Source organism: Scomber japonicus, chromosome 2, assembly GCF_027409825.1.
Source record: "Scomber japonicus isolate fScoJap1 chromosome 2, fScoJap1.pri, whole genome shotgun sequence".
NCBI classification, from domain to species: domain Eukaryota; kingdom Metazoa; phylum Chordata; class Actinopteri; order Scombriformes; family Scombridae; genus Scomber; species Scomber japonicus.
This window is the reverse complement of record NC_070579.1, coordinates 20,638,551-20,660,436: the sequence shown is the minus strand read 5'-3', so window position 1 is coordinate 20,660,436 and position 21,886 is coordinate 20,638,551. Positions and strand designations below refer to the sequence as shown.

Below are 21,886 nucleotides of genomic sequence, written 5' to 3'. Positions count from 1 at the left end.
GAAATTTTCACAGTCGTCAATTAAGTTGATACTGAATTTAACTGAGCAATTATCTATGCATTCTTTTGATCTTGAGAAATGGAAAGTCGTTAAAAGCCTTGCATGCCCTTGGACGGTTGGAAGAACGACTGTATGTACTGAACAGAAATATTTTTTATTTTATTTATTCTATTTTATAAAAGTATACTGATTCTATTAGTTGAGGCAAGTAAAGTCTCTTGACTCGGTGTCATTGTCTCTGTCCCTGGTTAACTCACAATGCTACAACAGGCTCCGCTTTGCAGATAAAGGCAGATAAAGGAATATATCTTCACCGTGTACAGTGCACTGAGAGCTGGGAGTCCACTGCTGATAGGAGGAGTGAAGAGGAGGAGGAGGAGGAGGAAGATGAAGGCAACAGCAATGGACTCCCAGCGTTTCTGTCAAGCTCACACACATAAACAACAAACACACACACACACTCCATTCCCCACAGATGGATGTGTTTGCTTCCGTTTGCTGCTCACTGATTTGTACACTTTATCAATGTAACCAATTGTGAGAATAAACAGCATTATAAAATAGACGCCCCTGACTTTTTGTGTGTCTGTGTGTTTAGGGCTGCAACTAATGATATTTCATTACTGATTATTCTGTGTTTAATATTTCTTTGAACTTTAGTTTTATTAATTCAGTCCACAAAGTTTATCCTTTGACCTTTTAAAATGAAGGAATGTCAGCTTGTGACTTTCTGAGCAGTCAAAAAGTCACCAAAGTGATTTTATTCCCGTCTGAAATTGTTTCATTTTAACAATTTCCAGAAGTCTCAAAAGGTGATTGTTTTCTATGAAGTAGTGCAAACAAACATAAAATCTAAAAGATAAATGTGTATAGTATAATTATCATATTTATTTTCTTACATGACTATATTATCTGACTATATTATATTAAATATGAAAATGCCAATTACAAGTTTAAAAGACCTCAGCTTGCTCAATTTGTCTGAATAAGGGTCTGTGTGAAAGCACTGATGGTAAGAGGGGCACAAAGACTGTCCAGTTTACTAGTATTGTCTTTGAACCTCCCCTTCCCACACACTTGATTAACAGTTTTCAAACCCTCCCACCAATATCTCAAAAACAACATAACGTACATGACAGTTAAGTACAAAGATTTTAAGATGGTCTTCTCATACTGATATGACATATTGACCCTTATAATAATATGCTATTTTTTTCCAGTAAGTACTACAAGTGAAAAAGTAAAAGAAAACAAGTCTGGGATGAAAAGAAGACCCTTCCCTGTTCTCTTAATTCATTTAGACTACCCTCCCTACAGTAAAAAGACCCCCTCCCCCCTTCTCTGATCCCCCCAATCCTCAGTCTTATTAATTTATGTACTGTTCCAAAAGTCGTGTTTGTAGTAAATCAGAGAATTCAGATGCAGCTTTATTTATTTTTATTTCTTACTTGTCTTTTTTAATACACCACATTTACATTTTAATATATTCTAGCACACAAAACAGTAAAATGTGGTTCACCATAAATAATTTAAACACAATAACATTTTTTTTAATTTATGATCATTACTGACTGGTGGAGTGTCAAAGCTTGCCAAACATCTCATAGACCCCATCAGTGAGCCTAAACCCAAAGTTTCTCTAAACTGGGCAGAGACACTGAGGGGGAAGATGCAGACGTACAGGTGTGCTGAGTGTGGAGGGCCGTGGATGGAGGCTGTGAGAGAGAAGCACCACTCCTGCTGCTCAGAGAGCTGGAGGTTGGGGAGGAAATGGGTGGAAGAAAAAATCCAGCAGGCTTCAACTCTTTAACTGGTCTGACCCCCTTCATGTGGCCTTTACACACGCTTCCTGGTTTAGCTGTGTCAGTAAGTGGTTTCTCTACATGTTCAGGCTCTGTGTTTTGTTTCTGTGTCTGCCGCTTGGAGGACATGTAGGGAGGGATGGGTGGAGCAGGACGAGCAGGGGAGGGGTGTTTTCCAGCAGAGGTGAGGGTACCAGACATGTCCTGGGCTGTGATCAGAGACAAGGGTTTTGCTGAGGATATCAATGTCAGTGTAAGTCGAGGAATCCTTCTTGGTTTACTTTTTGTTGGACCTTGGAGACGCCTCTTGTGATGCGTCTGTTTTCTCTTGTTCAGTTTCTTCTTGTGGCTTTTAGGAAGAATCTTGGAGATTGTAGGAAACCTGTTGGGTTGTTTTGAACGTCGCTTGAGCTTGCGTCCTTTAAGCCCTCTCCTCTTCCTTGTGAGTTGTCCCTTACCCCCTGTATCCTCAGCTTCCTCCTCTCCTTCTGCTCTATGCTTAATGTCTTCCTCACCTTTCTGCTCTTCATGGTCTGAATGTGTGTATAGATCTTGTCCACTTTTAAGCTCACTTCCTGTCTGTGCTGGCCTATCTTGGCTGGAAGGAGATGAATGTTTGCTGGTGGCTGAAGCTGCCCGATTCTTCTTGCTTTTGCCCTTTTTACCAGCTTTTGATTGCTCAGGAATTATTCCACCCAGGAGGCCCTTCGCTGCTGCCCTTGCCAACACATCCTGAACTGTTTCTACTTTAGTGGGATCCGCCTGAAAAAAGCAAGCACAGTTTAAGATTTGATGTGAAGATACAACACATTAAAACTACAAGTCTCCAGGGTAACATTGCACCAAGGAGGTCTATACAACAACACTGCACTGTAGAAATGAACCACAGCTATAAACTGAACCTGCAGAGGAGGAAAAGAAAGGAGAGAGGAGGTCACAGGAGGTTTTACATCCCCACAGGGAGCATGGGACATCATTTTTTTGCATGCTAACATTTGCTAATAAGTACTTTACACAAAGTACGTGTGAGCCTGATGGTAATGTTGTTAGTTAAAGCAGATTGACTGTTTGGTCTTACATTTTTAGCCTCACGATGACGCTCAATGACGTTAAATCATCACCAAAGTTATTACAGTTCATCCTGTGGAGAAGATGAATGTTTGTACAAAATTTCATGCCACTTTTTCACAGTGGACATTTGAACAATAATAATAATAACTTTATTTGTATAGCACCTTACAGACAAGAAATGCAGCTCAAAGCGCTTTACAACAAAAGAAATGACATGCACCAAGTGCTTCAAAAGATATAAAAAGGACATAAAAACAACATAAAAGTGTATAAAAAAACCAGATAGTAAAACACACTTAAAATTATTAATAGAAATAAGACAGAATAATAAAAACAAGTATAAAACCCTCTAAAATAAAAATAGAGTAGTAAAATAAAATAAAAATAATTAAAACAGAATAAATAGAATGGATAAAATCAAGTAAAATTCAATGTTTTTTAAAAAGTGCAGTACTACATCAGTGTGAAGAAGCAGACTGAGAGAAAAGCTAAAATGAAGCTTTTAGCTTTCCTAAAAATATTTAGCAAGCGGGCTTCCCTGATATCTAAAGGTCAGGTGTTCCATAGAGTTGGTTGCTTTAAACCTCCAATAAACTAGATATAATAAATATGTATAATATTATTATGTGATGATTCAGGCTTTCATGGTATCCTAATGGCTTTGGTGATCCTCTGACTGATCCTCTTTAGCGCCACCATGAGGTTGACATTTATGGTTTAGAGTAAAATGTCTTAACAACCTTTCGATGAATAGTCAGTTAGTTTGGTACACAGTCATGTTCCCCTCAAAATGGATTGTAATTACTTTGGTAATCCTTCAATTTTCTATCTAACACCAACATCAAAACATCAAAACTTCAAAACTTCAATTTATCCAATATTTTGTTTAAATATTTGTTGTTCAAATATCTAAAAGTAATGGCATTCCTACTCAGCTGTATGTACTGTTTTGTGTCAGTTAGCATTTTAGGAATTAAACATTTAAACATTATACCTGCTTAACCTTAGCATGTTTTCATTGTGAGCATGTTAGCATGTTAAAGTTAGCATTTAGCTCAAAGCAAGTACAGCCTCAATGAGTGTTGCTCTTAATGTTATTATTTTCATACTTTAGGAGCATAAAATGTAATTTGCAAAACTCAAAAGCTGAATTGTCATGTCAAATGTACATTTTGTGGTGAAATGTTCAGTAGAAGCCTACTAGAGAGAGCATTAATGCTAGCAGCCTGTCAGATGTGTTTCCAGCTAATTACATTTCTAATCAATATGTCTGTTTTCTGATTTTTAAAAGAGCAATTCAAAGGAGACTTCTTGCCTCACCCTCTCTCTGTGTTTCTCTTTCTTTGTTTTCTCTAAGCTGCTATGTGTCTGGTTCAGATCCTTTTAAATCATCCCAGAGTCATTGGTGTGAGCAGCACTGAACCACCTCAGAAGTGTCAGTGTAATGAAATCTGCAGCCACAGCTCTGATGTGATTTGACACACCGTGAGAGTGAGCGTCAATCTAATAAGACACGATGATCATTAGATTTTAAATTACTGCACTGCCACCAGACAGGTGAACAAGACCTGCCCCTGTCTATGTGTGTGTTACAAGGTTAATAAACATACACATAGGCACAGTGTCCTCCCTGCACCATTTTTTCAAGCTGCAGGAGATCAAAGAAGCAGCATCTCATTTCCTTCTGTTGTATTTTTCTTCTTTTATGAGTGGAGGGGGAAAATAGATGGAGCAACGAGGTGATGCAACAAGACTGGAGGGTGGAGGGTGGGCTGGAAGAACGATATAGAGTATTATCCATTCATCTTTTCTCCAAAGTACTGAAATGTTTCAGCAGCTCAGAGGTATTTCATCTTGAACTCGTCTCTTTTTATGGAGCATTGGAATAATGCTGCAGTGTTTCAGGGAGCCATAGTATGTGTCAGAGTGTGTGTTTGTGTGTGTGTGTGTGTGTGTGTGCACGCAGACAAGCAGAGCGGACCGACCTCCCAGCAGACAGACAGTAAAAGACTGCAGCCTCAGCACTACTGGAAGGTCTCGTCGCAAAGCAATCTCACACACACACACACACACACACACACACACACACACACACACACACACACCCACACAAACATTCAAAATTCAAGCACACACCACAAAATCTCTGTTCACCCTCCATCTTCACACACACTATCTTGCTCTAAACATTTCTCTCACTTTTCTCCCTCTATCTCTTTCCATGTCTCACACAGTTTCAGTCTCTGTCCGTCTTTTCTGTCTCTCACCTGTCGGGACAGCCGGGCCACGAAGCAGCCGTTGGTGAAATGAGACGATTCGAGCCTGAAGAACTTGGAGTCTGGTGTGTCTTCTGCCTGGGATTCGTCTGGGAAAATTGGACCATTCACCCTGAGAGAGCAGATGTGCTGTAATAAGATGTCCTGTCGCACTTTAACATTAATCCATCATTGCCACATTAATTCAGAGAACTTCTACTGTCATCGAATGGGAGATTTGGCTGAATAAAAGGTACATTAAATAATTGTGACAACCAAATACACATTTTGTCTGTGAATCTGGCATGTGTGAGATCTTTTTTAACTCATAAACTGGGGCACAATATTGAAAAATGTACAAATCAATATCATTTTTCCAGGCACAGTAGTCATTCATAGTATTTCTTAAACACCGATTCAAGGTCAGCATTAGTGCAAAAATATACATGCACAACTGTTTACTGTAGCTGTGGGATTAGTCCACCAGGCAAGACTGAGTTTATCTCCAGACAGATTGTCCTGAGCCTCAGGACAAACAGCCTCTGCATCACCAGCTGTCACTGCTGGTTTCTGTATTTTTAACATCTGGCATGAGAATACTCAGCATTAGTTATGTTAGCAAATGTTGGTTAACAATTCTCAGCAGACCAAACACTGTCTAAATCCTGTTAAAATATGGAGATGATGTGCTGATATGACATTCATTCACATTAAAATTCTCAGTGAAAAGCTATTTTTGGAGGTGAGCATTTGCACTCACTGCCATTGTATCTGGGCGGTGACCATTCTTCCACAGCCAAAAGAATACTTAAAATTCAGGCCCGGAGCGAAAGTCTTTCAGGAGGCACAGAATTTGTACTTGTGAGGCTGATTTAATGAGTTTTGTGAGCTTACAATAAAATGTTATGGTTCAGTGACGGGGAAGTTCTGATATTTTAAAGAAAATTTAAATAATAAGAAGAAAATGCTGAAATACAGATTTGCATTGCTCACTCTGATAGTACGTTTTTGCACTCCTGACCAGACCCGACATCACTGATAGTGATGTCATGTTGTGCTGACCATGTCCTGGAGTACATTTGAGGAAGTTCACTACAGGAAAGTGAGAAGTTACATCTCTGGAGAGCTGCCCTTTCAACATAAAAGAAAAATTACAAGCTGGCAAACCCACTGTTGTGTGTTATTTTTATTACTCAAATTGCATGTTTTTTATGTTTTTTGTTTCTAATTCTTACTGTTAAATGCTTGTTTTATGTAAAGCACATTGCGTTGCCATTGTGTATGAAATGTGCTATATAAATAAAGCCGGCTTGCCTTTGATTGATATTGATTTTAGAATAATTCCCTAAAACATTAACAAGCTAACAGCAAACTGACATTGAACTATCACAAATCTGCAAAATCTAAAGTACTATAATCTATAAATCCTACACAACATAAAAGTCAGAGGGAACTTTATTTCCAAAGTTACTAGCTGTAGCCTATCTGAACACAGAATTATATTTTTTGGGCAATTTGTGTATCGCAACAAAGTGCCCTTGATACTCTTTTTGGTAAAACAGGCTTGTCACACAGACTTCACCAAGCATATAGTTTGAAGAAGCCAATTTAGAGGCAAATGATGTTAGCCCCGTCATCCAAAGTGAACAATTTACGGAGCCCCTCTGGTGTCATATTCAAAAAAAAAAAAAAGAATTGTGGCCACAATATAGCTATACCGTGTGCACGAAATATTAATTTGTGGCCACGAAATAAGTATAACGTGCGCACAAAATACTAATTCGTTCATTGATGATGTTTTCTGCTTAGTCCTGATTTGCCGAAGTCCGTTTTACACTGCTATATTACAGGTAATAGAACCCTGATTAGAAAATTGCACAATCCTTTATTACCACAGATAATATCTGATCAATAAAAATCCACTAGACCATCCACAAGACTAAAGTGATTTCATAGGACAGTGTCAGAGCTTGAGCATAATGTCAACAGGCTAGATAGCGAATTAGCTATCTAGCCTTTTAACTGATATAAAAAGTGCACTTTTTCTCAGTGACTGTTTGCTTGGTCGCTAAGTTGCAGGACGAGATGCATGTTAATGTTTGTAAGTTATATAAGAAGCAGCTTTTAGCATGAAAGTAAATGTAGGTTGCTGTAGCAGGATGCTATTAGGCTCAGTGTGGCCATCTGCTCTGCTGATGACCTAATATCATTTTGTCTGTTGCTTTTTTCAAGATTTGATTTGCGGTATTGAAATACGGTCTCCAGCTATGTAAGCAGATGTCAGAATGGTATTTGATCAAAAATAATGTAAACTAGGTGAAACAATCATGAAATCAATTAATTTAAAATATGAATCTTTTGGTTACTGTTTTTTTCTCAAAGGAAGAACTCAGGACAAGTGATGCAGAGCAGATACGTATACTGTAGTTGACAAGACATGGACTTAATACCACTCTTATCCGTTGACATCTTGTTCAAACTCAGAGAAATTAATCATCTGGATGGACAAAGACTAACTGACGGTGAGAGCACAATTACTTTGCTTCAAAGAAAATGTCCAAATGAAATAGAAACTTTAAAGCAGATCGGCTTCCCTGTGAGCTGTCAGTGTTTGACAAGAAAGAATAGGAGAAGAAGTCTCAGTGACTTCAGTTTCCAATTTTCCTTCAAATGTCATTCTTTTAAAAAGGGGCTTTATGCTTGACCTGTTCCCAATTTCAGTTTTCTCATTACGTTTGAGCCTGTGGAAAAGTAATGCTAATGAAAAGACTGATTACATAATAATATAGTTTAGAATAGGGAAGTAAAACCACAAATGTGTTTGTTCATCCGTGTTTGTGTGTGTTTACCTGAAGGGCAGCAGTTTGGGGTGAGTGTGTGCTTTCTCTAACACTCGTTTCACCAGCTCTTCATTTTCCTGGGAATACACCGAGCGTGTACAGTAGACCACAGTCTGAACCTTTGCGACTGACGGATGGAGACGAAAAGGAGAGAATAGAATGTACAAACATCAACAAAAACCTGTGTCAACTTTAACTCAACATATTGTATTTTTATTGCTAATGCTCTCTCTCTCTCTCTCTCTCTCTGTGTGTGTGTGTGTGTGTGTGTGTGTGTGTGTGTGTGTGTTATACACTCACAGGTGAGAGCATGGGTTAGTAGCCTCGCCTGCTGGATGGTCAGAGTCTGCATTTTACTCTGGGATACAGAACCATGAGACAAGTCCTGCAGCAGATCCCAGTCTGTCAAGAGAATGTAACTTATTTGTGTTGTTTTTATCATATATAGAAAGACACTTCTTCATATTCACATCAAAACTACAACATAACATTTCCATTCTTACATAATTTCACTCACAAATTCAATGTTTTTCTTTATTCTTCCACCCTTTCTCACCTCTATTCATCCACCTCTTTCTACATCTCCCTTGTACCAATCTTGTTCCCATGCCCTCTGACTTATCTGTCTTGCTCCCACATGTTACATACCTCCGTGTTCACAGTGGATGGTGGGTACTGGGTCATTGAGGGCTGATGTTGAGCACTGAGGAAGCACTATAATGACCTTTAAACGCTGGACAGCGGTATCCCACTCATCCAGACTACAGAACGCTTCTGACAGCACGCGCACATCTGCATGGGACATGAACAAGCATCAGGAAAGAAGTACACATATATACATTTACATTTATTATTAACATCTTTAAAATGTAAAACACGATTAACAACAGTGTGTAAACCTAACCAAACGACATCATACACATACATTAATCAGCTCATGAAGGGTTGAATACACTGCACAAATGTGTAAGTTAACCTTGTCTAAGAAATTACTTTTTGTTTCTTTAAGTACTTTAAAGGACAGGTTCACAATTTTTCAAGGCTGTTTTAAAACAACAGTCAGGTGTCCATATGAATACTGAAAGAGATTTTCCTTGCTGTAATCATTCCCCATGTTCATACTGGCTATTAAAAGATCCCCTTCAAATGTGCTCTTAATGTAAATGACAAAAAATCACTTTGTGTAAAAATGCATTTAATGTTTATTTGAAGCTTATATGAGGCTTCAGCAGTCTGAGTTAGTCATATCAAGATATCAGATATCTGCAACATTTACAGTGTTTAAGCATCACATTGTATTTCCCTGGCTGTTGAGTTGCAGTTACATAAAAAGATATCTACTTTATTTGACTCATATAGATGGCTGAAGCTTCATATTAGCCAGACAGATGAGGACAGTGGATTTTGGGCAATATCATTGTAAATGCATTGTGAAGGGATCTTTTAATGTCCAGTATAACAGGAAGACTAACATTTTTCAAAGTCCATTTGAACACCTGACTGTTGTTTTAAGACAGACTTGAACAATTGTGAACCCATCCTTTGACATCCTTTGTTTTACTGCCCTCTCTGATTGAAAGTTTCAAGGTTGTTTCAACTCCAACCACACCCATCACTGATGAGTTGATGAGTTGGTTGAATGTTGGACCTGTTTTGGGGTTCACCTGTACATCACTAAAGCAAGATGAGAAGTTACAACACTGGAAGTCAGCAAAAACAAGATATTTCAAGGGGCCTTGAGTTACTTTTAATATGATTTTGACTTTTTATCTCTTACTTTTTATCTTCATTTGAGTAAGCAGTTCCTGCATCTCTTCCATCTGTGATGGTGTGTGATCAGCACCACACAGCAACACTCGGCCTGAGCAGGCAGCCACGACGGCTATGTGAGCCACAGTCATGGCTGAAAAGAACCCCACCACCAGGACATCAGCATTATCAAACAGCAGGGGGCGTAACACAGTCACTGCCACACACACACTCCTGTCCTGCAGAGAAACAAAGTCACACACGCATATTATTCACATTTTAAGGAGGGCTTTCTTCTCAAGGTTTATTTGTTGACTCAACTGTACCCTTCAGCTTTATAGACTGCTGTGCTGCTAATCGAGCTGATACTTTGTGTAACACAGTTACACAAAGTACACAAACTTTAAACTTCACATCACAAAAGGGAAACATCTGCAGTAAAGAGAAATACCTTTAATCTGGCAGCCGAAGTAATTAACATTTTTCTCCTGTGAATTCTATTAAATACATTATAGTGAGTTTTTTGAGGACTTTATGTACTATTTCTTTGAAGTCAGTCATTTTGATTTTTACTTAACCTATTGAGGTGTTGTTCCAGAGTACAAATGTAATTTATGCTACTTAATGCAGGGACCTGACAATTGAGATCATGCATTGATGAATGGTTTGCCAGTGAAGATAACAAGAGAAAGAAAGAAAGAAAGAAAGAAAGAAAGAAAGAAAGAAAGAAAGAAAGAAAGAAAGGAAAGAGGCTTTACTTTGTGTACTTTATTTAGTCATTTCTACTCTGTCCCCACTGAAAACAATCCTCTGCCCTCTCAGCCTTTTGAAATCTTCATGATGGTCACCCCTTTAAAAACCTATACATGTAAAAGAGGCTTTTTTTGTGTGTCTTTACTCAAGTATATAAAAAGCCAATACTTCTGCCTCACTGAAGAATCAGTAAAAAGGTAATAACTCTACTCCACTGGGACACTGTTGTACCCAGTCAGTCTCAGTCCTGTCTACTAAAATTATCTTCAAAAGCATGCTCCTGAAAGAGGAAAGCATGCTTCTCATCAGGGATTTATGTCTATATTTAGCTCAGTGACTCACTTCTCTACATACACACACTACCTGTATGTTGAGAGTATGTGTCGCTGTGAGGTTGCTGTGCTGGAGCAGAGCATGAAGGTCTTGGGAGAAGATGAGTGTGTCTGGACAGAGAGGGTCTTTGCAGAACGTCGATTCCCTGATGTCAGATATGCTCTGAACCTCGCACAGACTGTCACTTTGCAATGCCTCACACACTTCTTCAACACTACAAACGACAAAGGAAAATCTGTTGGCTCAGAATGTTGGAGCTTTGTACGAGTCTTCATTTTCTCATATATTTACATCAAACATTGTTAATATAAAGGTTTATTCCAGTGTGTTGAACAGTGTCTCATCATTCAACTTTACAATCACAAAAACACTTCTTACTTTCAAGCTGTTAGACTGCTGAACCTCCATGTTTCAGATATGCCCCAGTTACCTTCACTGACTGCAATAATCCCCATACAGAACCAATCACTTGAAAGTCTTATCATTAACAGCCACTCTGTTAAACATTAACACTCATCTTTAAACTGACATTCTTTGCTGCTATGCACCAGATAATCCCTGCTGATTCACACCCAAATACTGTATGTGTGGGGTCTGCCAGACAGAAGAAACGAGGTGAGCATTATGTTCCCAGTACCAGCAACAGATAAAGACTTTGCATCTTTTGCAGTGCACCACCAGAATGATTATAGACTCCACTGTCCATTACATTTGACTGACAACTGAAAGCAAGTGGAAAAAAGGAACAAAATAAATGTGTGTATACCTGGTTTTGAGTGTATTGACCCATGCGTAAATCGGCAGACGTTTTGCTTGGTGCTGTTTGGTCCTCACAGAAGCAGACAGAATACAGGAAACACTCTGCAGATTCAGTTTCACCCTACAGCGAGCCAGAGACGCTGCCAACTTGGTCTTACACCTGTAATGAACACCCACCATACCACAGCTAGCTTCATCATTAATGTACTACAAATCCTTCGTAGGATTATTTCTTGAATAAATGTGCTTCATTGAAATGATTTTAAAGCTGCATTTGTTTTATATCTATACACACCTGTACAGATTGATCTCCAGATCCCTGACTTCCTGGTGAGGCTCCTCCCTTTCCTTTGTTGAACGTTCACGCAGCACAAATCTTCGGTCCTGGAAGTCGAACAGCATCACCAATGCCAATGGTAACATGTCGCTGGACTAGAAAACATGACCACTTTCATCAGCATTATCGTAAGGATCATTATCATAATCATTATCACTACTGTAATAATCTTCAGTGATATTATTATTATCTTTCCCGTCTTAAGGGAATGTATCATGCACATTTCCTGGTCTATATTTATACTACTACTGGACTATCTTTGTATGATTTACAGTGAAACTATTTATGTTATAGTGGCCTTTCATGTCGCCTGTCTAACGCCTGTCTCTTTAAGGCCCCCATAAAGCTGCTACTTACTGTAGTAGCTGGCTGGCTGCAGAAGACACATTGACAAACCATGAAACAATCTATAGTTGTAGGATTTCACTACTTTTTCTTGTTCTTTATTTAAAATGGAAACATATCTGTACATATTTAGCCAAAATCCAAAACAAAATATATGTGTGGACAATGCGACCACAACACATGGAAAAACCTAAGCAACAAAAGCTACAAAAAGGGTGTCCTTTTATTGGTATGTGTGAGCCTGGACTTTTGACTTATTGGAATTATTTTTGTCTTTGATTATGTTTAGTATATCCTACATCAAGGTATATAAATAACAGAAAACTTCTAAACCTACATTAACTGATTTTTTGTCTCTTGGGGGCAGCAGAAATTAATTATCATTAATTTGGACTTTCTGGCCACCTGATGAATAAGTCCAACATTCACTTTCTTTTTGCAGTTACATCTCTGGCCACCAAATACTCCACCGTGTTTACCAGCTAAACAGTAGGTTAATTAGAGAGTTCTTGAGAATATGTATGTAGCACTGAAGAGGTGTGTGGAATTACAAAGAGCTTTTATAGTCATACCTGCTGACTAACAACCTGTCAGCCTATTCTCTGTTTCACCGATCCCTCAATAAAGTCATCATTTACACACACACACACACACACACACACACACACACACACACACACACACACACACACACACACAGACTATGTGTGTTTCTTTGTCCACGTATGTGTCATTGCACGGTGTTTTATAGCGTCATTTACTGTCTCCCAGTTGGAGAGTGCATCTGTATCTCTCCTGTATGCATCATTTATCGCCTGTAACGGGCCCGACTACGTAGAGATCTGAATACAAATGGCCTTTAATTGCAGCCCTGTCTCCTTCACCACTATTTTACCATATTCAAATGCAGCACACTCATATGGACAGAGGAAGCTCGACTACTTTATCTGAATATAGAGAACAACTTCTAGAGACAGTTTAACAATCAGTGAGTGAATGGTTAACTTTCTTTAATTACAATGGTCATGTTAAATCTGATGGAACTCACAATGTGCTGTGAAGTGTGGAAGCAGCTGTCCATCATGATGTCTTCAAGTAAATCTTGATCTGAGAAGAAAACAATACTGGTGATTGATTAAACAATAAACCATCAGTTGGATTTCGTATAAAACACACTAAAGACAATCAAGAGAAATATACACATTAAATAGTCTGTTCATTCAAATGACAGAGAAACCATTTAGCTTTGCTGATAGGCTGGTTTAATCAGACCAGGTTTGGACATATTCATCTCCGAGATACTTTTCATCACCACAACAGAAAGGTTCATTGTTGATATAAAAGTATTAGTTGTTCATGCAGTAATGAAAATTTCCCTTTTTTCAAATTACAGCAACATTTCTTTTGAAAAATGGTGCCTTGGTTACGCTGGATAATCCACAGACCTCCAATGCCAACAGGTTTCATAGGGACTATTTCTTCTGCAGGAAGTAGTTTCAATTAAAATGAAGAAATCAAATATCTTTGGAAACTTGGGAGCAGCAGAACAAGATGAAAAAAGCATTTTAATATTGCTATATTATAACTTAACATTAAGAAACAGCTGCCAAATGACACATCCAGAGTTCATGGAGTAACATTATATTCATTTGGAGTCATATTTCTGTCCACTTGTTGATTCTGAACCCAATATTATTTCTCCTTTTAGATTTATTTAGGTCGTCACAGACTTCTGAGGGAAATATCTGGCTCTTCAGCTGCTTAATGCTCCGCTGTGTTCACCACCTAGAAGCTAACTTTGTGTGTGTCTTTTGTACAGTAGGTTTAACAGAGCTTTTTTATTCAGCGGCTCAAAATGATGTTGATAAGAGAGGTGAGGGTGAATCAAAAGTTTGTCACTACTGGAGGTATGTTTCACATTATGTGTATTTGTTAAATAATTGATTAGTGCAGCTTTAAATATTTTCCAGTGCTTTGAGAAACACAAACTGTTTACTTCACCAAACTCAATGAAAACAAAGTAACTTGAAAGTTAGATCACTGGACCAATGGAGAGAAAATGTGTTTTTTTGTTTTGTTAATAACTTGGGTGAACCTAATGCCACACCCTATATGTAAGGTCAAGTTTTTGAAAAAGTGTGTGCATGTGGCTTTGTTTGTGTGTGTTTGCTCACTATATGCTGCCTCTTATCACCACCCCTGCAGACATCTGCTGCACCTCCAGCTTAAGTAATTTGCAGCCACATGGAGAAATGAAATGTGTGACTGTATACTGTTTAATCTACAGTATGCAGTTGAAGCTGCTATTCAGAAGAGTTGACACATACTGCAGCTCCACGGCTATTCATTATTGAGATAAGGCTTCCTTATAGGGGGTGGGTGAGGTCTGCAGAGGTAGCAGTAGAGTAGATCAAATTAATTTCTCCCTGACTTTATGTTTAACCCTCATCCCATTCTCTCCAAGCAGAGTTTGCAATTCTACATAAATCTCAAAACTAAATTTGTTTAAAAAGGATGCTAAAAGGGGATTATCCTCAGTTGCTCACTTCAGAAATTCACACACACAATAATTAAACTGACACTCGGGCATACATTTGAGTGTGTTGAAGGCCAGCTGGTAGGCCTGTCTCTGTGTGGTCTTGTCTCCGCTCTCTGGTAGAGGCGTGTCTGTCTTCTTCGCATAATGCAGAAGTTGATGTGTGAGTGGCTTCTCAGGACGCAGCCGCTGGAAAATGTCTGCTGCCTGCAGGTAGGCTTCATCTGAGGGAGGAGAGACTGTGGGGAGAAGGAGATTGGGGAGGGTTGTAAAATAGGAAGAGGAAGGACGAAAAAGAGGATAAGTTATTGTTGAATAAGTGTAATGAAGGGAGGAAAAATGTAATGAAATGAAGCGAGGGATGTAAAGGAAGAAAGAAAATAGTGATGTCATGGAAAAACATGGAAAATGTATAAGTTACAGTTCATGCCCTGAGAAGTGATACTGTTTATTGATAGTGTAGGTGTTCTTTCCAAAACAGTATAGGGTTTAGTCTCCAGTAATTTGGGTTGGCAGTGAGCTTTCTTCACAGCAGACACTTGGACTTGTCATAGTAGGAAAAGCATTCTACTAATAAAACTGATGATGCATCTGTTCAATTAAAGTGTCTCAGTCAGGCATGACAGTGTGACAGTAAGCCTGCATGCACCCTAAAGCTGAAGTAGCTCATCGTTGATCAACAGCCATCATTCATTTTATTATCTACACCTGCACTTTTTTCTACTGCGAAATGTCCCAAAGGAAAGATTGAAACAATATACAAGTAGTACTGGAAGAAATTACATACAGATACTTGTCAGCATGCTTGTCATGACCTTATTTCTTTGGATATTAATGCAGCTCTCTGTAAACATCTTTATCTCTCTGGTTTCAAATAAATGATGAAAGTTGAGCATTGACACTGACAGGGGAAATACATTATATCCTGTTTCAATCAAGTATTTGGATTCCTGAAAGCACAGGGATGGCTTCCTGGTGCCAACAGCTCAGCTATAGGCGACTGTAACCTGAGACCACACACAGCTGAATATGAGTATCTGAGTGTCTTTAAAATTAAAGCACCTGGTCATTGTTCCATGTCGAACTGTTGCTCTTATCATCATATAATTGATCAGTGTTCACACAGACTTCTCACACTCTCCTGCTTTATAAATGTTAAAATCCTACAGTGTACTTTGAAATACATCGGAATATAATGTCTACATTATGAGATAAAATAATGAAACATTCAGGACCTCACCTGGGGAAAGCGAAGATAAATGAAGACGAGGAAGAGGAGGAAGAGGAGAGAAGAGAGGCTTCTTGTCTCTTTGATGACTTCGGTCTTGATGTGAGATGAACATCTTCTCTGTCACAGGGCTGCTTTTCTCATCCCTGCTGTTTCCCACTGAAAGACAGAGGGAGACAGATATGTGTGTGAGTGTGATTGTGTGCTTGTTGCTCATGTTACCAAACAAAACAGCAGTATGAAGACCTTACCTTTACCTGCCATGATCACAGCAATAAAACAAAATACTTGTGAAGCAGTCCTGTGCACAATCCTTCTGTCTCTATCTCTGTCATGTTTTCTCCAGCCTCCATAACACCAGCTAGCATCTGACCCATTAGAAACATTGTTTGTTTACACAGCTGAAACTGAGCTCTGCAAGTGTAAATAAGACGCACAGTCAGTCACAGCTGACATATGATCCAGACCTTCCAGTTTCTGTGTATGTGAGACAATGCAGCTGTGGATAATTGGGCTCCTCCTGGTGCAATTAGGCAGCCACTCAGATACATTAGCATTAATAAGTAATGGGAACTGTCCGACCCTGGACAAAGGTCCACCTCTCACTGACCTGAATCACTCATCCCACACACACATATACGAACATATCAGATCGTGGTCACTTTTGGGACATTACATAGACTTACATTCATTTCCTGGAGACTAAACCTAACCATAATCACTACTTGCCTAACCTTTACCTTAAACACTGACCCAAAAATCAGCCTTTTCCCAATTTGTGACATGGCTTTTATTCCCAATTGGACAAGCCAGTTAACTGATCTTATGTCAGAAATATGTCCCCCCCAATTTGCACGACGTGTTTGAAACTAGTGATGTGGTGTTCAGGTGACATTACTTGACTTGACAATTAGAATTTTCACATCAGGATTGTTATCCAAAAGTTTAAAGACCACTGGATTAATAGAGAGAAACACTGACACCGTAGAATCGGCTTTTACAGCACTCATCAATGTTTAAGGACAAAGTTGGAATAGACCAGAAATGTGTCCAATAAGGCCATGTCAGTGCAAATGGAATACATTAATGAATATCAAACAGCAGTGATTTAATGAGTATGAAGCAATTTCTGTCCATTGCAGGAGAAACTCTAAGTCCACTTTAGAAGAGCAGTGCTGGAAGAAAAGGCTACAGCAGCTTAGTGTAATCTGTATAGACGATGATAGGCTGTTTAAAATTGCATAGCAGGTCTTACCTTTGTCATTCAGAATCCTCCTCATGGAAGCAATGCAGCTCATCTTCTCAAATACGCAACCTGAGCAAGAATCCGTACTCTATGAGTATAACTATGAACCACAAACTGGCACTTGTCTGTCTAACACTGTTTTCCTGCTCCACATTAGGTATCACACAGTGTCCCTCTTCATACACTCATCACCTCTTTGTCATGCATGCTTTTGCCTGTCCTGAGTTTGAAACGCCATGGCAACAATATGATAATGAAGGAGGCTCTTCCTCTCTGTGAGATTTACAGTAAAATACAAAATATATACTCTGCATAAGACAGCTTTTATTATTTAGAGGATATCATCATATATTATTGCTCTTAGGCCTATTTTAAAGACTGACTACTTTATTAGACTGATTTATTGGTTGATGCTCTTTATGGATCAATTAATCAGAAGAGATAAATAGATTAAAAAAAAGGATCAAACATTTATCATCTGTACTTAGAGGCAGAGAAAGAAAGTGTAGTGTACAGTCTGTGTGTGTTTGTGTGTTTGTGTAATGGGATGGCAAATGCTTCAAAGAGCATTTGATATGTGCCAATGTACAGTATCAAGCCTGACCAGTTGGACCCGTTGTGAACTTCATACTGCACTGTCCTCTCCTCTCATGAGTGACAGTGAGGAGGCCTCGGACAGACGGTGCAGACTAAGACTGCCCCCTGTTGGACAGTATTAACTCTGACAACTTAAACTGACTAAGATTGCTATTAATACTTATAATACAAAGAGTCTTTATTGTTCCCGATGGAGAAATGAATTTTTATGTCTCACATGAAAAACATACAGACACACACAACATACACTGCACACATGGTCATATATGCACACATATGGCACACCCAGCTATAACTAATGCAGTCTAATACAACAGCCCTGTAATAAATCCTAACTTCTTGGAGGTCATAATCTTCATTTTTATTAATCCATTTTAGCGAGGGGTTGATTTATTTTTATAATATTATGTCTATACCCTATCATTCCTATAAAAGGGGTGGACAAAGTATTACAAATACATTAAAGTACAATCCCATAAAGTTCAACAGCACCACAGACTAAATCCTCCACAATGACCACAAATCATAAATCAACTGCTCTCTAATACATTATAACCTTCATGATATTGGGATTTATTGCAGGGCTGTCATATTATACTATATTAGTTTTATGTGGGTTTACCTAATAAACTGTTAAGTGTGTGTATATTTCATGATGAACTTGCACATCTTTTAACTTCTACTCTACCTCATTGCATTTTTAATTTTTTTTTTAACTTAACAATTTTTCACACTTGTCTAATGTATATAGTATGGTATGTTATTTTTTATATATTTTACTATGCTTATGCTACTACACTTCTCTATGCTACTTGGATAACATGCTGCTAAGCCTAATGGCCTGCTGTGTGCTGATCTCCTAACACATACTTACTCACATGTAAACATAGCCTTCCTCTAGGTATTTTATTGAAGGCTATGGCAGAATGGACAAAACTGTCAAAGGGGGTCCTCCAGATGACAATAATTCCCGTGAGATACAAGTATGTGTGCATCAATGTACAGGATCTTTAAGCTACTGTCATTCATGAAAGTAAAATGTGGGAGGAAAAAAATGATCCTTTGTTATGTTCAGTCATGTTGATATGAACCTATAAGTTCATATTCTAAATAGATTTCTTATTAAGAATGACCAATTTAAGAATAATGCCTGATCTTAATCCTAACCTCAAAAGCACATTCCCCTATAAGGTGTGTGTATGGAGTGTTACAGTAGACATTCATATGATAACTAGCTGCCCACATAGGTTGCATCATCCAGTCCTTGCACATTTTATTTGTCTGCGGAAGTATGAGTCAGTACATCTATCAGCAGCTTACATTGTGTGGTCTTGATTTACAGGTTGAGACCAGTCGGTTCAATAAAAAACTAACCAAATAAAAACAAGAAACACCTCCGATTTAAAAGGACTTTTATGCCTTAATATGCTATACTTACCCTGCCTTATTAAGATGTCATAAGAAACACATGAGATATTTTCATTATTGAAAAATCCTCTACGTTTAATACATATTTTGACATACAGAGGTCACTGTTACATTACGTGCACAATGAACGACATAAACTAGTTGCATTAGAGAGATGACTGTGCTGCTTCTGATTGTAACTTCCAGTCAAACTGAAACAAGGCAAGTGATGTAAGTCAGCTTCCTAGCTTTCCTAATGATAAGAAGAGAAGGAAGTTGAAAATGCCTGTGGATAAATTCAACTTCCTAAAAACCAGCAGCTGTGTTCTCATCACTTCAGCCTTGATGTGTGTGATGCACTTAATCGACCACAGCTGTTAAAACAGTTAATGGGTGTTGCTGGCTATAAGCAAAGCTTAAAACCACATGCCGTGCCTACAATTTTCTCCCACAAGGAGTCTTAACTTTAAATGCCCTTGAATAGTGAGTGAAATCTGTTCTAAGATACGTCAAAGACAGAATACACTGGATGTTCTCCTGTAGTGTAAACAGACTGGGACCGAAGACTGTTGCAACCATTTGATGTGACTACCCAGACTGCATTGCGACATTTTTTCCAATTTTATGAAAAATTTAGACACCAAGAGTGTTTTATATAACACAATAGTTGGTGACAATATTAAACTTATAAGGTCCTTCAAGTCTTAATAGTTGGGGTTCCTTTAAACTAAACAGATGCTGGACTGAAATATGGTCCAATACAAATTAATCATTTGCATTTTATGTTCTATTACATAACAGTTGAAGGCCACAGTTTTATTCACCTGTTACATTTACATTTTGTTATTTGGCAGATGACTTTAAAAGTAACACATGAGGGAAACAATCAAACATTAGAGCCTCAAGTGGATGACCAGGTACAAGTACAATGAGAAACAGCACTAGACAGAAGATTTGAATAAAAGTAAGAAATTACTGGAAGAAGACAAATAAATAAGAAATCCCATAAACAACAAGAAAGCATTGCACCAATTATTAAGATACTAAAAAGTTTTAGGTGTTTCTTGAACGCACCACAATAGCTCTTAGTCAACAAACTATGACACCAAGAAAGTTGTTCAACAGTAACTAATAGTTACAGATATTATGTTGCCATTTCTGTAAAGAGTGCACTTCTCAAAAGTCCCTCCCTTTACAGTAAACTGATGTGTTTCTATCAGACCAACAGAGGGAGACATTTTCCTGGGTGCTGCTTCCCTCTTGTAATGAGTGACCTATTTCAAAGCCATTTTCTGGCTTGCGTTTGATCCTAGTACTTGAACATTAAAAATGTATGAACCTGACTCTTCACATGAATCTTTTTGCTGCAGTTTTTAAAACACAGCAAGGTGCAGGCTGAGCTCAGCACCTGCACTAGTAGAGATGAATGCAGTGTCTTATTTAGTTGTAATAAATCCTGAAGGATCACAGAAAGTTGGTGTTTGTAGTTTACTAAAGCTTTAGTAAGTTAAGAGTACTCGCCTGGAAAAGCAGGGGGTGGTTTATCAGTGTGTGGAAAAACCACAGTGAGCTTTTTGGGGCCAAATGAGCCTCACTTCTCCGCGGGTGAGAGTACAGCTGGAGAGATTATCCCATCCAACACGCGTCATCAATGTCGCCTCACAACAGGGCTTCACTTGCTCTGTGTGTGTGTGTGTGTGTGTGTGTGTGTGTGTGTGTGTGTGTGTGTGTGTGTGTGTGTGTGTGTGTGTGTGTGTGTGTGTGATGGCGTATTCAATAATCGGCCCGGTTGGAGATGGCGGGTCGTGCGGCCGTAAGCCGACCTGGAATTTTCTCAATAAAGGCCTAATCTTTACGGAAAGCTGTACAATGCTGGAAGGAGTTTCTCTCTTTTTTTGCCCCCTGCCCCCCTCCATCTTTAATCAATTCACCTACACACTCACAACATGCAACCTCTCAATCACACTTATCATACACTCACTATGCACATGTTTCTTTTATGTGTGTGTGTTGTCTACCTGAGTGACCTTGAGTTGATCTACACGAGGTCATGTATGCTACACTCGTTCCAAAACCATGGGTATTATAGTAACATGCTGCTGTGACAGCCTTCAATCCCCTGAGAAGGTTTTTCACAAGATTTTGGAACATGGCAGCATTTGCTCCCATGCCACATGAGTATTAGTGAGTTTGACCATTTTGAGCAATAAGGCCTGGTTCACAATCAACTTTGCAGTTAATCTGAGGTTGAGGTTATGAATCAGTGCAGACCAGTGAAGTTATTCCACACAAAACTGAGACAAATCATTTATTTTCAGGCCTCGCTTTGGGCACAAAAAGCATTGTTGCGTTGACACAGAAAACTGCTGCCACAAAGTTGTAAACTAGTGTCTAAAACATAATTACATGTCGTAGCATTTCCCTTAAAGCAGTAGTTTGATATTTTGGGTAATATGTTTGTCATCAAATTTAGAGAAGACGATTAATACCACTCTATGAATCCAGCTTTGAGACAATTAGCATACTTAGAAATAGAAATAAAAATCTGCCTACCAACACCTCTTAAATTCACAAACACATTATATCTTGTGTGCTTATACTTGGCCACTAGGGGGCAGTGGAAACAAG

At 38.6% G+C, this 21,886-nt stretch overlaps 1 protein-coding gene across 1 annotated transcript; it reads right to left on the bottom strand.

Annotated features, from left to right (window-relative positions):
- Window positions 1-1,622: 1,622 nt before the first annotated feature.
- On the bottom strand, window positions 1,623-16,272 carry LOC128365814 (putative methyltransferase NSUN7). Its single transcript, XM_053326409.1, has 13 exons — window positions 16,260-16,272; window positions 16,021-16,167; window positions 14,837-15,019; window positions 13,293-13,351; window positions 11,858-11,994; window positions 11,570-11,722; window positions 10,834-11,017; window positions 9,746-9,956; window positions 8,617-8,760; window positions 8,269-8,370; window positions 7,978-8,095; window positions 5,141-5,261; window positions 1,623-2,564 (listed from the first exon to the last, which is right to left on the bottom strand). Exons 1-13 carry the CDS (start codon window positions 16,270-16,272, stop codon window positions 1,623-1,625), a joined length of 2,514 nt encoding a protein of 837 aa, XP_053182384.1.
- Between the last annotated feature and the right edge of the window lie 5,614 nt (window positions 16,273-21,886).

Coding starts and splice junctions, on each gene's coding strand:
- LOC128365814 (XM_053326409.1), bottom strand. Junction 13,352..14,836: donor GGCCTTCAACACACTCAAAT/GTATGCCCGAGT, acceptor TTTTCTTCTCAG/ATCAAGATTTACTTGAAGAC. Junction 9,957..10,833: donor CACATACTCTCAACATACAG/GTAGTGTGTGTA, acceptor GTTTCTCTGCAG/GACAGGAGTGTGTGTGTGGC.